At 39.1% G+C, this 16,884-nt stretch overlaps 1 protein-coding gene across 1 annotated transcript in view; it reads right to left on the reverse strand.

The window, feature by feature from the left end:
• The window catches only part of IL1RL2 (interleukin 1 receptor like 2), a gene marked incomplete at its 5' end in the record, with an annotated part of 29,952 nt that extends 14,585 nt beyond the window's left edge, over positions 1 to 15,367 (reverse strand). Inside the window, 6 exons of the mRNA XM_084234793.1 lie at positions 1,581 to 1,655; positions 5,352 to 5,511; positions 9,498 to 9,693; positions 11,803 to 12,037; positions 12,864 to 12,933; positions 15,353 to 15,367. Of these exons, the coding sequence (XP_084090919.1) occupies positions 1,581 to 1,655; positions 5,352 to 5,511; positions 9,498 to 9,693; positions 11,803 to 12,037; positions 12,864 to 12,933; positions 15,353 to 15,367 (751 nt within the window). The remainder of the gene's footprint in view (positions 1 to 1,580; positions 1,656 to 5,351; positions 5,512 to 9,497; positions 9,694 to 11,802; positions 12,038 to 12,863; positions 12,934 to 15,352) is intronic.
• Between the last annotated feature and the right edge of the window lie 1,517 nt (positions 15,368 to 16,884).

Raw genomic sequence — 16,884 nt, forward strand, 5'->3', positions numbered from 1 at the left:
TATGGATCCAGAGCCTTTAAACAGATTATATCTCCTTTCATTTCTATCTTTCTCTATATTTGGTAGACTAGATTTGCTGGAAGTTTTTCTATCTTCTTTTTAAAAATGTATTCCCCACCCCCTACCCAGTCTTTTTACCTTAGAACTAATCCTGTAAGTTACCAATTTTATTTGTTGTTTTTTTTTCTTTGTAATAAATTCATTCATTTTTACTTGTATCTTTGTTATTTCCTTTCTCCAAGTGGTTATTTCAGTGGTTATTTCAGTGGTTTTTATAGAGTTAATGTTAACATATATTTTTAATTATTTCTACACTTATTACTAATAATAGTGATATTTAAATGTGCAAACTTGTTGACAGCACAACTTCATTGAAGTTTGATTTGCTATAATTTAAATATTCTATTACTATAGTTTTCAATTGATCTCTCATCAAGAAAGCAAATAATTAGAAGATGAAATTTTTTGTTGCTTAATCTGTAAACAGAGGGTTTTGGGAGTGGGTTCATCTTTTTTTTGAGTTCAGCTGTAAATTTCTAGATTTACTACATTGCATTGGAACGACACTATCTATATAACTTCCTCTTTAGGAACCCTGAGTGGTTCATGGATGTTTATGAAAGTGATCTGTTGAATATATTATTTATTATATTACTAGAAACTTTTAGATCTCTATTTGACTAGCAAATTTGTCAAAGCCAGAGTATGTTAAAATCTCCCACTATAATTGAAACAATTGCATTGTCTCAAGTAATGTCCTTGTATTTATGAGAGTTTTAACTTTCTGTAGTTTGAAACATTGCTTTTTGGCATGTAATTTTTTTTTGGGGGGGTATGTTGTAATTTTATTTAGAATAAATTGATCAATTTGTCATTTAATTTTTTGCATTTAAAGATTAATATTGCCAATCTGATTTCTCTGCATTAATTTTACAAGACACACCTTGCTTATGTATTTATTTTTAATCTAGGTCATGAATTTTTAGATGTCTGTTGTGATAAGCATATAATTGAAATTAGTATTTGACTCAACCTGAACATGTCTTTTAATTTACTTTTTTTCTTCAGAAAATAATCAATCATGCTTTTATTTTACTAGTGATGACCTTCAAATTAAAGAAAATAATTTGCCCCCTTTTCATCTACTTAGATCACAAGTTAAGGGAATGTTTATTGATCCCTTCCTAAGTTAAATAAGGAATATAGCATAACTTCCCCTACTCCTTTAAGACACTTTCTTGGATAAGATAATATAATCCATGATCAATGTTATTTACTAGCATTTTATGGACCATCTCTTTCAGGAATTATTATGCCATTTTCTTTGTCTTTACATAAACAGAGATAAGGTAATCATTCAGACCCCTGCTGCTCACTGCAAGGGCTTTGCTATAACAGGTTCCCCTGCTTCAGCTCGATTTTTATTTTGATTCCTGTCCTAATGAGCCAGGTGTTCCCAGAACTGGAAATTGGATATATATGAGATTTGTCTTCATCCTGGAAATTCAAAAAATTTACTAGGGTATGTGGACCTAACAGTTTCTGTCCTTACTGCTTTCATGACCAGTAATTTTACTCACCAGGTTTTACTTCAATTGAGTTGTTTTTTGGATAAATGATTTTAGGGATTCTTCCTCCAAATACAGGTTTTTCTGCTAAGAAATCATACCCACATGAAATGGCATTAAAATCACTTATGAAACATTCCCAATTACATTAATGTAGTAACAGTATAAAGAAAACATGTTACAGAGCAGAACTTTGATAAACATTGGTCAAGAAAAAACAAAATTCATGACAAAATTTAACTCCATAAATGCTTATTTTAAACCAGAAATGATTAAATTGCTAAGGAAGAAGTCAAAAAGCATCTCTCTATCTGCAGTGCACTCATGTTAACTGTGTGTACCTGATGTCTCACCTGTATTTCTGCACCTCTATTCTGCCACTCTCAACTCTGCAGATCATTGTGTGTACAGTAGCCATACTGAGCTTTCAGAAGGTAAGTCACACCATGCTACTTTCCTGCTCTCAACCTCTCTGAATGCTTACCTTTGTTCTTGGAATAAAATCCATATTTCCTACTTTGGGTTGCATGTTCCTACCAAATCTTGGCCCCTGACTACTTCTCCAGCCTTATACCTGTCATTATACCCCTCACTCGGCATTACTCCAGACAACTCGCATATCTTCCACCCATCAGATATACCATGGTCTATCTTTTTTTTTTAAAGATTTATTTTTTATTTATTTCTGCATACAAGAACTGGGGTATAGACCAGAGGTGCAGGAGGGTGAGAGGATTTGCCAGAGACAGAGTGGGGAGCTGAACAGGCAGATCAACTGAAATATACTGCTGAGGGGAGCAGCAGGCAAGACAGGAGCGGTCTGCTGTGCCATGTGGGTTAGCTCCCTGGCCAGGGATCAAACTCATGCCACAGTGGCTGTCATTGGCTTGATAGCTCTGAGACTTAACCCCTGCACCACCAGGGAGGTCCTACCATCTTATAATAATATAAGAAATTCAAAAAAATCACTAGGGTATGTGGACCTAACAAATTCTGCCTCTAGTAACATTATGACTTCACTTTGGCAGCTCCCTCAAGAGTCTGGAACAACTTTAACCATTCCATCACTCAGTTAATGCTTGCTGCTTATTAGCATCACTATTGTCAGGAAGCTGCCCTTGACCCAGTGCCATTTCAGCAGTTCCTTGTCTGTTTGATCTCATGTTTTCCTTTCCTTCATTGCATTAAGTTCTTTGGTAACTACACATCTTATTAGTGAATTATCTGATTTCTCTGAGCTTTCCCTGTTCAGGTTCAAAGCCCCATCAGAGCCGTGTTCATGCTGTTTTCCTCACCATCATGCTCTCCCTGGCACAGGACCTGGTCTTGTTACACTGTTAGTCAATAACTGTGAAGAAGAATCCCTTATTGTCTCCAAGTTCAGATTACCAGAACTTCTTTGGATATTGTGGCAATCACCTAAGGGGGCTCAAGGACTCATCTCCTGTTCAAGTCATCTAAAGACTGTTTGTTATTCACTCATCACAAGTGCAACCACGTCACTTTGCATTTCCTACCCATTTTAGGGCTCTTCACAACTGCATGGTGAAGCCTGCATATAATGGGCCCCCTTGACCTAGCCCCCATATAGCTCTATGGTCTCAATGCCCACCACTCTTTTTTTTTTTTTAAAGATTTATTTATTTATTTATACAGGCACTGGGTACCGTCAGAAGTGCGGGAGGGTGAGAGAATTCACCAGAGCCAGAGGAGGGAACAGAACAGGCAGACCGACGAAGTACACTGCTGAGGGGAGCAGCGGGCGGCAGGAGAGGTCTGCGCGCCATGTGGGACCCTCGCCCGGTGGCCGGGGATCGAACCAGTGCTGCAGAGGCTGCAGGCAGCTTCGCAGCCCAGCGCTCAACTGCTGTGCTACCAGGGGAGGCCCTCCCACCACTTTTAGCCTCTACTTAACTAATGCTGTGACAAAATTGGTTTTAGAACTAGCATAAGCTATAGTGGTAGAAACTTCTACCCTTTGCCTTACACTGCTCTCCTAACTCTTCCCCACTCTGCTTTGCTTCCATAAATACATCTCAGTCTTCAAAGTTCAGTGAGTAGTCATTTCCTCTTATAACCCTTCCAAGACCATTTACTCACCACATCTGAAGTTACTTCTGATTTCCTGCTCCCCAGACATTGTTTATAACTCTCCCTTGCCACATCATATTGTAATTGTTTGTTTACATCTCTAGCTCCACTGCTACCAGACTGAGAGTTTTTCAATTAAAGAAAAACTTTTTCATTTTTGAATGATCAGGTTCTAACATAACATGGTGCATAATCAATTATAAATATTTACTGAAATGACATGAAATACTATTGCACTCAAAATCCTCTTATAGTATTCTTCAATTTGTCTTTGAAATTTCACCTTTCAAAGAATTCCCTCAATGACCATGTGAAGCTAAAGCATGATGGCAATCACTCATGCAGTTAATATATAGATCTGTTCCCCATCTAAGCCAGGCACTGGGATAAGTTTAGGGGATTCAGTTGTGAACAAGACAAAGAGGTACTTCCAGAGAGATATCAGTTAGCATAAAGCCAAAGCACAAAAATCATAAAGTCTAATCAATTAATTGTTTTAACTAAGGGGTTCCAGATAGAAAGCAGGAAACCCATGTTGAAATATGTTGAAATATCCTTGAAAGCCTTATTAACATTGTATCTCCAAGTATTTTGAAGTCTGATAAAAATTCATGACAAACATGGAGGTCCAAGATAAAGAAATATTCAGGCCCCAGTTCTTTCTGCTTAGATCAGTAAGTATAGAAAAGAGATCTTTCCTGAAAATAGAGCAAGAGGCAACATAACAAGAACTCCTTTGTGAATATGTTAAGGAGCAAAAATACTTGAAGGTGGGCCTCCCTGGTGGCGCAAGGGGTTAAACACCACACTATGAAGCAATCTGCAGCCTCAGCAGCATGAGTTTGATCACCAGCCAGCCAGGGAGAAACCCACATGGCGAAGCAGACCTCTCCTGTCTTGCCCACTGCTCCCCTCAGCAGTGTATTTCAGTTAGTCTGCCTGTTCTGTTCCCCACTCTGTCTCTGGTGAGTCCTCTCACCACCACCACCACCACCCCCACACACCTCTGGCCTGTACCCCAGCTCTTGTATGCATAAATAAATAAATCTTTCAAAAAAACAAATACTTGAAGGTCCAAGTTGTCGCTCTCTTCCTGTTGATAAGCAACTTTTTAAACTTAAGAGTCATTCCTCTTCTGGGCTTCTATAAAAGGAATGACTTGACCTAAATCATGTTTAAAGTTTCTTTTACCCCAAAGATCCCGTGTTCAAATGTCCAGATTTTACATTCAAGAAAGGCAGTCTCTTTGAGTCAAAAACTGAAAGCCCATGAACATTAGACCACCATGGAACCAAGTCCTTGAACTCTGCAGCCTCTCAGGCAGGGAGGTCAAAGCTGAAATGACCCATTGAAATGATCACACTACTGATGGCGAAGGGAAATTAGAGTAATATTAACTCTATCTGTTGTTCACTGAATTCCTGCATTTTGCCAGGCACCCAGTAGTTACTCTATGTACAAGATCCCATTTAATTTTCGCAAATAAGTTTTGAGTAGTCTGTTTTTTCAGATGAGAAAACTAAACTATTCATGTGCTTTGCCTTACTCTTTCTATTATCTGATTCTAATAATGAAAATTTTGAAAGCGTGCTGACCCTCAGGAAAATCAAGATCAAGAATCACTTCTGCCCGGAACCAGTCACCTCACCCAGAGTCAAGAGGAAGTCAAGGTGATGGAAATGACATACTTACTCACGGTCACCGTAATGCTATTTAACACACTGTACTGTTTGCCTGCATGTGTTAGTCTCGCTAGACATGCATAGTTCCCTCTGTCTTCCACCGAAACATTTTTCACTGAAAGCTTCATTCTTAAAGAAGTATACCGCTCTCCTTTAATCTCTTTACAGTCCTAAACAATAAAAAAGAAACAAAAAATTGGGGTACCTGTTAGTTTCCTAGTTACCACTATCCAGTGACTGTGGGGGAGATTCAAAAAAAGTCTATATGAGCCTTAGACTTTAGATTACTATGATTTATTAGATACAAATTAGTCTTTTTATTATTTATTAGATACAATTAGTTTATACAATCTTTAATAATAATAGTTTAATACAATCTTTATTTATTAGCTACAATTAGTCTCACATCATATATATATATCTCCTCCAGAAAATTTGACAAAGAATATTTTAAATGAGTGCTATAAAAATTAAGTCTATTAGGAATTGACAGGAACGAGGCCCACATAGGCTAGAAGGAAGATTTTGTGGAAGAGGATTGAGGCTGAGCCATAAAAAGATTTCAGAGGAAGACATGAATAGGCAAGGATGTCTGTCACAACGGGGACCCATCTCTCCCGAAAACCACCATAGTGGCTTCAAGGCCCTTTGCCAAGGTGAACATGACTGCTTCAACTATGTTACAGGCCTAATTACATCTTCTCCCCCTATCAGGGGTTGGACTTTATAGTGGCCAAAACAACTCCTCACCACCATCCAATTTGAAGGCCTGAGCAATAATAAAGTTGGCAGGGTAGACTTATGAGGAGCAGATGTCACTTAATTTCTTATGCCACCAATGTTTCTACTGTATCAACAAGGAAACAGTCTCACATCAAACCAATCTGAACACTAGCTAACCTTTCTCACTTGCCAACCTCAGTAAATGCCCAGAGGACTGACCTCAACATTCACCTGTACAGACATAATAAGCTCATATCTTATACTAAAGGTCATTTCTTCCAGCTCACAGGTCCATGTCTAAGCTTTATCAAACCTTCTCCCCTTCCTTAAGGAGGCACCATTCTACAGAGTGACTTCTTGGATAACTGAGTTTACTTGTTCTCTCAAACATTTAAGTTTTTGTTCTTCCTACCACTGTGAGAGGCCCTGGTAATGCAGGAATTAAATGCAGTAGCTGTCCTCAGAAAGCTCAAAAATGCTACAGTAGATGAAACAAACATGGAAACTCTTTATTAGATAAAAATCTAACTGTTCAAGTTTTGAATTTTCTCATGACCATATCAATTGTGCTCAGACAGAATCAGACCTTATTCTCCATCATCGTAAAAGTGAAAGCAATTAATTCCCTCCACTCACTGCCTCCTCCCCTTCCCCATTCTATTATTTCTACATCATATAGTCTCCTAAATGACTCCCATTTTGAACTAAATTTCTAAAATAGTCATTCTTAAACCCTTCTAATGATTTCATACCTGAAGACTCTACGAAAATGAAAAAATTGATCATGTCACTACATTGATGTTGGAAGTAGCTGTTAAAATCCTTTAAGATCATGCTCAGCGAAATAAGCCAAAAAGAAAAAGAAAAATACCGGATGGTCTCACTCATAGCAGGAATCTAGAAAACTTAAATAAGGGACCAGGAAAATGAATATAAGAAAGTGAAAATCAAAATCAACAAAAAACTATGAACCAGAGACACTTTTAGGGGGGCGGGGGCGGGAGGGGAGGTATTGGGGTCAGAATGGGGGGGCTGCAATTGTATGGGGAATATAACAATAAAATGTTATATAAATAAAAAAATAAAATAAAATAAATCTTTAAAAAAATAAAAAAAAAATCCTTTAAGTGGGGAAAAGCCTAGTATAGGTTAACATAGATGGTCTTCTACTTTCTAGTATCACCACACCCCACTCTTGAATGCACCCTAAATTTTAAACACTGTCCCTAAACACCATTCTCTTTCATAGCTCTGTATCAGCATATAGTTCAGTAGTTACCTTGCCTTGGAAGCATTTCCTTCCAGTGTTTAAATGCTATTTAAAACACTGTACTGTTTGCCTGTGTGTGTCAGTCTCACTAGACATGCATAGTTCCCTCTGTCTTCCACCAAAACATTATTCACTGAAAGCTTCATTCTCAAAGAAGTAACATCAATGAAGTTGAATATTTCATTCATTTGCATATCCTATAATCTTGCAATTCTAAAGCTAGTCATGAGGTACCCTAAAAAATTCACAGTGGCAAGTGTTCATTCAAAGACAAGGATAAGGGTTTTGTCCTTAGCTTAGCTATTGTAAATAATGCTGCTATAAATATAGGGATGCAGGTGCCCTTTGGAATTGATGTTTCTGTGTCATTTGGGTAAATACCTAGGAGTGGAATTGCTGGATCATATGGAAGCTCTATCTTTTGTAGGTCAAGAAATCTCCAAGTAGCTCTCCATAGTAGTTGGATCAGTTAGCACTCCCACCAACAGTGCAGGAGAGTTCCTTTTTCTCCACAACCTTGCCAACATTTGTTGTTGCTAGTTTTTTTTAATATGTGCCATTCTCACTGGTGTAAGATGGTATCTCATCAAATGCCCCAAAATAGATGACTGGATCAAGAAGATGTGGTACATATACACAATGGAATATTTCTCAGCAATCAAAAAAGATAAATACATGCATTTTGCAGCAACATGGATGGAGCTAGAAGGGATCATGCTCAGCGAAATAAGCCAGAAAGAAAAAGAAAAATACTGGATGGTCTCACTCATAGCAGGAATTTAGAAAACCTAAATAAGGGACCAGGAAAAAGACTAATTAATACAAAGTAAAAATCAAAATCAACAAGCAGCTATAAACAAGAGACACACTGGGGTGGGGGATGGGGGAAGCGAAGGGGAGAGGAAGGACTAGTGTCAAAATAAGGGGGGTGTGACAGTATGGGGAATATAACCAAAATAATAATGCATACATTGTGCAAAAATGAAAAATGATGTAAGAATTATATAAAATAAAATATTAATTAAAATTTAAAAATTAAAAAAAAAATAAAGGCAAGCATAAGGACACTCATTGCCATACTCCTTATAACAGAGAAAAAGGGCAACAAATTAAATATGGTGAAACATAATAGAGTGGCCAAAAATTGATTTTTTAAAAAAGAGTAATAGAACGAACAAATCTCTTAGGAATCTAATTAAGTAAATGTGTATGTGTGTGTGAGAGAGGTCAAGAGAGACACACAGGGAGAACAAATGTGTTATAAAAAAGTTTAAAAGGGAAAGCCTTTTATAGAAATGGCATTAGAAGACATGATAAATTCATGCCAGTATTTAAAATACTTAATGGGTTGGGCAATGTCCTAGAAAACAAAATCTTACCAAAATTCATTCAAGAATAAAAAAGAAAATTGTATATTCCCAATTACTATGGAAGAAACTGAATCAGCAGATGAAACCTTTCCACAACAAAAACTCACAACCCAGATGATTGAAGCAAGTGCTAACAAGCCCAATTAGGGGGGAACTAACTCCAGGCTTAAATCACTATGATCACTATGCTCTTCCATGCCAAGGATGATACTTTATGTGTCATCCTCTGCAAGTATAGTCAAGAAAGAGAATGTTTGAAGGTGAAAACATAAGGTGCAGAAAAGTGAATACAGGACACACTGTTTGCATTAAAAAGGAAGAATTAAGACATGTGGATGTATTTTCTCATATGTTGTACAGAAATAATGCAAAGAAAGCAATAAATTAATGATAGTACCCATATGTTAGGAAGGGGGTTATGGATCCAGGGCAGATATGGAGTAGGAGGAGAATTACCAAGAGGTGACTTTGTAGATTTTGTGATTATTGAATCATATACATGTATAGCACCCATTCAAACAGACTAATTCATCTCTTAGAAAAATAGAAAAACCAAAGATAGCCTGAAAAATAAGGATAATTGGAAGACATGGTAGATACAAAAAATACAAAACTATAATAACCATAAATTTAAAAATAATCAGCAGGATAAAATTATCAAGAGCAATTATTTAATAAATCTAGCTTAGGTATGCAAATCTCTTCATCACTTCTGCCTAAAATCCTGCCTTAAACTTTAAAAAACAAGTAGGTTTTGAATAAAAGGAGGAAAATAACAACAGAAAACAATTACCTTATACCACTCTATTAAATCCAAATTCCAACTCTTGGGGAAGTTCAGATGACATGTAAGACTGTCATCTTTTCCAACATATAATATTTGTTTGTACTCATCTGCTAAATCCAGTTGACCTTTTCTGGAAGGGCCACACCATTGTTTTTTTAAAGCAGTTAGGTTTACATGTATGCTATGACACATGTTTGTATCACTGCAAAAAAAAAAAAAAAAGGCAGATTGAAACCTCATAAACTATCCCCAAATCAAATGATTCTGTTCACCTTCAAGTTTTTCCAAATCATCTTCAAGGTACTTTGCAAACCCTCTGCTTCAAACAAGACAATACGCAGCTCACAAATCAATTGCAAAGGGGAAGAAAAGTATGCATATAGTAAAAACACTAGACAGCACCTTAATTAAGTGAAAAAAATGAAAATCACAGAAGATGGGCAATAGACACCATGTCCCTGAGCCTAGGGTTGAAAGACACAGCCCTTAGTAAGTCAAAAAGGCCAAACCTGAACCAGCTCATAGAGAAATATCTAGTTAACCCAAATTAAGAAACATAGAAAAATAATTGCCTGTTCTCTTTTAAAAATGCCAATATCATGAAAAACAGACAGAAAACTGTCTGTTTAATAAATTAAAAATATAGGACAACTGAATGAAATTCACAATCTTGTATTAGATCAGAGTGAAAAGGAAAGAAAAAAAAGAGTAATAAAGGTCATATTACAAAAGGACTGATAAAATTAGACTATGGATTGGAGATTAGATAAAAGTGATAGTTAAATTTTCTGAATGTAATATAAGAGAATATTCTTTTTGATAGGGAAAATACATTGAGACAGTAAGGGGTAAATGGGCATAATGGATACAACTCAAATGATCTGGAAAAAATAAACATGTGGGGACAGAGAATGATACGGTAAATGTGACAAAATGCTACATAATGGGAATCTAGATAAAGGGTAGGGCGCGTTCCTTATACAGTTCTTGCAATTTTTATGTAAATGTGAAATTCTAAGTTAAAATATACAGTTTACTAAATAGGCCTCATATCTGGATATTAAAGGTTGTGCCAATTTCTTCCATAACAGAAAAATCTATGTCTGCTTTTCTACTTTCTGTGAAAGTGTTTCCCCTCATTTTACAGCTTCCAGATTTAAATATTTTAAATGTAGCTCTGACACTCAGAAGAAATTGTGTGAGCTCCAATCTCCAACTCTAGTTAATTCAGAGCCTAGAATAAAACAAGAGAACTGATCTCCACAAACTGCAAAAGCTTGATCTATACAGTAAGTGAAATTATGGAAAGGCATCAGACAAACAACTGACAACTACTTCCACTGGATGTCACTAAGTAATTTTGTACCCCACCAATCTCACATTCGGAAATGAGGAATCTGGCCAGACTCAGACTGGGACATGGGAAGTAGAGGGCTAATACCACCAAACCCAAGCAAGAGAGGAAGAATGCAACCACATTTCTGGAGGACCAACTTTGCACATGATCTCAGCTAATTTTCATTTCAAGCCTATCAGGTAAGCATTACTTCCAGTTTGCAAAGAAGACCAAGACTTGGAGATGTCAGATAATTTGTTAAGGTCAAGCAAGTTAGTAAAAGGATTACAAACTTGGAGCCCTCAAGCAACATTTGGTCCAGAGGTGTGTTTTATAAACTGAAGTCACACACTTGAGCACACAAGCATATACACACAGAACATTCACTCTACTTTCCAGGTTCCCTTAAAAAATTGGAAAATGGACTTGAGCTGAATAGACTGCCACCTTTGGTGAGCCATATACTTCAAGTTCACCACAGTCCCCACAAGGTTCAAATGTCTCTCCATGTTATGCTTTTATATCACTTCCTAGCACAGGATTTAGCATGAAACATATCTGATGCTAAGTCACTGTTCAATTCCACTAGCATTTAAATTCCATTAAATTCCTGATAAAAAGTTACTAGAAGGAGGTTTATTCCTATTTGAATGTACCACCTGTCACAAAAACTTGGCCTTCCAGGAAAGGAGGCATCAATATTGAGATAAACAGACTTTGTAAGTTGGTCAATGGGAAAAATTGCATTTCATGTTCCAGTAACTGATTTATAAATCTGTCCTGCTTAACAATGTGTTCTTTGGAAAGAGTCTTATAACAACTGTAAAAGTATTATTTATTCTCCCCATTGAGTTTCCTTCATTTAAGAATGTATTAAGAAATTATCTAAAAGAATTATAAATATTATATTTATATCAGATATCATTATATAGTGCTATACATGAGAGAGAATTCTATTTTAAATGAGGAACTTACTTTATAACACATTGATAGATCCCAGAGTCCCCCAGTGCCAGGGGGAGAAACAAAATCCAGTTTCGGTACTGGTGAATTCTAGACTGCATATTTTTGGATATTGGGGTTCTGTTGGGATATTTATACCACGTTACGTGGACTTTCCCAGATGTTAGAGGAGGATATGTGCAATTAAAAGCAAAAGGCTGGTCTACTGAAGGCGTCTCATTTTGCATACTAACATCGTTGCATGGATCTAGGGAAAGAAAGGGAAAAACAATCATATAAGAGAACTTAAATGCTATTATAAATTTAAACAAATGCTTCTTTAATTTTCTAGCCAAGACGAAATTTTATTCTGGAGTTTCCTAAGTGTGGGAATTACCTAAAAATAGTTTGTTGATTTGAAAGCATCACTGGAAGGTGTTTAAATGTATCCATAAAGAAAGGAACTTGCCAGGTTTCCTACTCAGAAGACATATTATCCCTACTCGAAGTGATTTCCCTCTTTCCCTTATATTCAAAGGACATTTAATTCTCTCTTATTCCGTCAAAGTCAGTGTTCTATTCTGAGACCTCCTTGTCCTTTTTTTCTTTTTCTGCTCTGCCACCAGTTGTTTTGCCCTATCTTGAATAAAAGGTATGCATTTCTTATACCAAAAAGGATTGTTAAAAAACCCACTCACTTTAAAGTTCATCTTCACCAAATTGCTTAGGTCTTCTTGGAAGAAATTTGTTCTGCTGATGGGGGTCTTTGTTTTTACATTTGTCATATACAACAAGCAGTACTATATTCACTTGCGCATTTGAACGAAAGCATTAACTGCAAATGAGCCTAACTAGTCCTTCTCTCCAAAGTCACCTCATGGCTCAAAGACCAAATTTGGCGCTGAGCCACAGACACTTGCAAGAGAAACTTGGCGCTTTCCCCATTCCGCGGAATTTCGCGGGTCGCACCGCCCAAAGCCTTTTCACCAAAGCTGGTTGTCCTGCCAACCCGAAGGCGCCCGGGGGGTTGGCGCAGAGCTGCAGGGGGGCACAGAGGTGAGGGCGACCGCCGAAACCCGGGACAAACCCCGTACCTGCTCGGATGCCAAGGGATAGAGCGCTGCACGCGCCGACGACCAGCAAGGACAGCATCCCCGCGCGGCACTACAAGGAGAAAAGAAAAAATTGGGGTGGGAGGCAGCAAAGCGGCTGGGGAGACACGCGTTGGCTTTAGCGCCCTTTGAATCTCAGAGATCCCAAACCAGGGCACCTTGCCTCTTCTTTACTTCTTTACCCTCCATCTTTGGACCTGCATTTACCGCACGTGCGCACCAAAAATTTCTGCTTACTTCCCTGGCGCCCACCCCACCCTTCACCCCCACCCCCCACCCCCATCTCCCCACCCCCACCCCCTGCCTCACTCCTGGAGCCGGACCTCCAGAATCCTGGGAACCCTCTCCGAGGGTGGGGAGCAGTCAGGCGAGTGGAGTGGAGTCGGTTCCGCCAGAATGCGCCTTCTCCTCTGGCAACCCCTGGCATCCCTTTCTGCCACCTGGCTCGGAGGTTCGGGCGGCGGCCGGTGCTGGCGGGGAGGGTCAGGGTCTCCTGCTGGCGCCGACCCCCGGCCCCAGCCCTGCTCAGCCCGCGTCCACCTTCGCTGCCGGCCCTTGGTCTCGGGATCCGCGCGGGTGGGGCGATGCAGATGGAAGCCGAAAGCACCTGCTCACTGGAGAGAGGCCAGCTGTTGCCTAACTGGCAAAGGCTAGGCCGGCAGAAAAAAGGCCAACGAGCCCAAGGGCCGCTGGAGAGGCCCAGGAACCCAGTCGGTCTGGGACCGCTTGGCAGTCCCGACCTCTGGCCCCGAGTCGCGCATATTTTTACCATTTCTTCCCTTCTAAACTTTCCCCACCCTCGGCACCCCAATCCCAGTGTGCTCATCCAGAAGACTCCCAGACTAGTGTTCACCTGCCTGTTGCGATTGGAGAGTGCAGGATTTCTTGGACAGTGGAGACTCCTAAGGCGTTTCCACTTCAGGCTCTTTCCTCACCGCTGTGGGCCGGGCAGGCTTACCTTCCCCAGAGGTAGGAAGAAACGTGACGTCACGCTAGGGAGTGGGTTGAAAGACTTTTTGCCTGGCTTTCTGGCAGCTAACAAGATCTCTATCACCGGTGATTGCTTCAATCTATTCCAAATTGCCCCTGTAAATGCATTATTCACTCCTCTCCAAATACTGTTTGAGCAGTTACTACATGCCCTGTATTGACAAATAGAAAATTCCCCAAAAGTGCAAGTCATCCCAAAAGGCCATAAGGAATTTCATTCATCTGCCTGAGTGATCCTTGTTAACCTTTGTAAGACAAATCTCTTAGTAATCCCCAAATACCTAAAATAGAACACTGTTCCTGTCTAAACTTCCAAATAGAAATCCTTCGCCCTGACCATCAAGCAACGTACTAGAGATATCCCTCAGGATCTCTCAGAATTCAGAACCCTAAATTTCAGGGCTCTGAAACTTGGAAAATAATACAAAATGTAATCCGCATTGAACAGGTTCTTGATCAAGCTATTCCTGTTGGTCTTTATGGGATTAGAGACAGTGAGACTTAGTGGCCATAGAAGCAGAGAAAGGAATGCAGTTTCTTTACCAGCAAAGCTCTCTGTGAGAGGCTGGAGGCCAGTGGATACAAATTTCTGCAATCTTGAAAATTATTGAGATTTCGGAAGTGCTTTTGTTTCTGTGAGTTTATGTATGTCAATATTTGCTATGTCCTGCATTAAATGAGGTTCCTGGGCACATAATTATTTTGCAAGTTTTATGTCCCAACTCAACACACACAAAAACAGGTGTTAATATTTTAAAAATGCTACTAGGATCTCTTCTGCACTGTTGGTGGGAGTGCAAACTGGTCCAACCACTATGGAGAGCTGTGTGGAGATTTCTGGACCTACTAAACATAGAGCTTCCATATGATCCAGCAATTCCACTCCTAGGTATTTACCCAAAGGACACAGAAACATCAATTCCAAAGAACACCTGCACCCCTATGTTTATAGCAGCAGTATTTACAAAAGCTAAGCTTTGGAAACAGCCCAAATGCCCAAAAATAGATGAATGGATCAAGAAGATGTGGTACATGTATACCATGGAATATTACTCAGCATTCAAAAAAGATAAACACATGCAATTTGCAGCAACATGGATGGCGCTGGAAGGGATCATGCTCAGCGAAATTAGCCAAAAAGAAAAAGAAAAATACCGGATGGTCTCACTGATAGCAGGAATCTAGAAAACTTAAATAAGGGACCAGGAAAATGAATATAAGAAAGTGAAAATCAAAATCAACAAAAAACTATGAACCAGAGACACTTTTTGGGTGGCGGGAGGGGAGGGATTGGGGTCAGAATGGGGGGTTTGCAATTGTATGGGGGAATATAAAAATAAAATTTATTATTTAAAAAAAAATGCTACTAGGCTACAAAACTTTTGTTAAAAGCAGGGTTGTATAGTGCTTTCACTCAACATTATATTTGTGAGATTCAAATGTTTTAAGGAGTATTATTCTGGTTCATTCAAGGTCACTACCTTGTAGTAGTCCATCTTGTGAGTATACCCCAATTTATGTAGCCTTCTCTTTTGGACATTTGGATTATTTCAAATTTGTGGCTTTTTAAAAGATTGTGTAGTGAGTGAAATTACAGGATCATTGGCTAGGTGTGTCGTTGACATAATTAGAAAATCCCTAATGTTCTCTAGATTAGTATCCTTTAGAAAATAATAAAAGGCTTCATGTTCCTGCCAATATTTGGTAATATCTGATAATTGCATTTTGCCAGTTTTGACAGACTGGTGATACAAAGGCTATCTTGTGGTTTTGTTTTATGTTTCCCTAATTACTAGTAAGATAGAACATTTTTGTCTGTGTTAGTTGGCCATTCATGTGTTCTCTGTTTGAAATTACTTCTCATATGCTTTGACCTTCTGTCCTGTCCTCTCCTTACAGGGAGCTCAAACCCCAGTATCACTCTTATTTGTAAGATAGTGATGATTGGTCCACATTTTAGAGGTGACATTTCTAAAACCACCCTAGCAAAGTGTTTGACAAAAACATGCCTTTAATAAGCATAGAGTTTTATTTATCGTAATTGTCCTATTAACCCCTTGTCCAGTTTTTTCCCCAAAGGGAATATTCTTGAATGTTTAAACCACTAGTGATCAGCCACAGATAATGGACTCTTTTCAATTGACTTATGGGTTTATTTTTTATTAAAAAAAGTCACTTTCTGTACAGATTCATTGCCTTATCCTGAGAGCAGGAGGAAAGCAAGCATCTGTGTGTAATGGAGACATTACTGAGTTCACATTGATTGAACTTTACATTCAGTCTATATTGTACTGTTGGGGACAAACACAGGCTGCCACAGGATGCGCCTAAGCGTAGGCTGATAATTTTAAATTGGAAGAAATTAAGAGAAGGGCCTCCTTGGTGGCACAAGGGGTTAAGACGCAACCTATGAAGCTGTCTGCAGCCTCTGCAGCACTAGTTCGATCCCCGGCCAGGGAGCTACCCACATGGCACAGCAGACCTCTCCTGATTTGCCCGCTGCTCCCTTCAGCAGTGTACTTCAGTCCTTCTGCCTGTTCTGCTCCCTGCTCTGTCTCTGGTTAATCCTCTCACCCTCTGCATCTCTGGCCTGTACCCCAGCTCTTGTATGCATAAAAAAATTAATCTTTTTTTTTAAATATTTATTTATACAAGCACTTGTGGACAGTCAGAAGTGCCGGAGGGTGAGAAAATTCACCAGAGTCAGAGCGGGGAGCAGAGCAGGCAGAAGGACCGAAGCACACTGCTGAGGGGAGCAGCAGGCTGCAGGAGAGATCTGCGCTCAGGTGTGGGACCCTCCTCCGGTGGCCAGGGAGCAGCCGGGGATCAAACCTGCGCCCCAGTGGCTTCAGGCAGCTTGGCAACCCAGCGCTCAACCGCTGCGCCACCGGGGAGGCCCATAAATAAATTAATCTTTAAAAAAAAAGAAATTAAGACAAGATCTAAGGATTATGTTTTGCCTAAGTATTTATCTCCTTTAAAAAAAAACAGGAAATAAATCTTCAGTGAGGTT

The sequence above is a fragment of the Talpa europaea genome (assembly GCF_964194135.1).
Source record: "Talpa europaea genome assembly, chromosome: 6".
Taxonomy (NCBI): domain Eukaryota; kingdom Metazoa; phylum Chordata; class Mammalia; order Eulipotyphla; family Talpidae; genus Talpa; species Talpa europaea.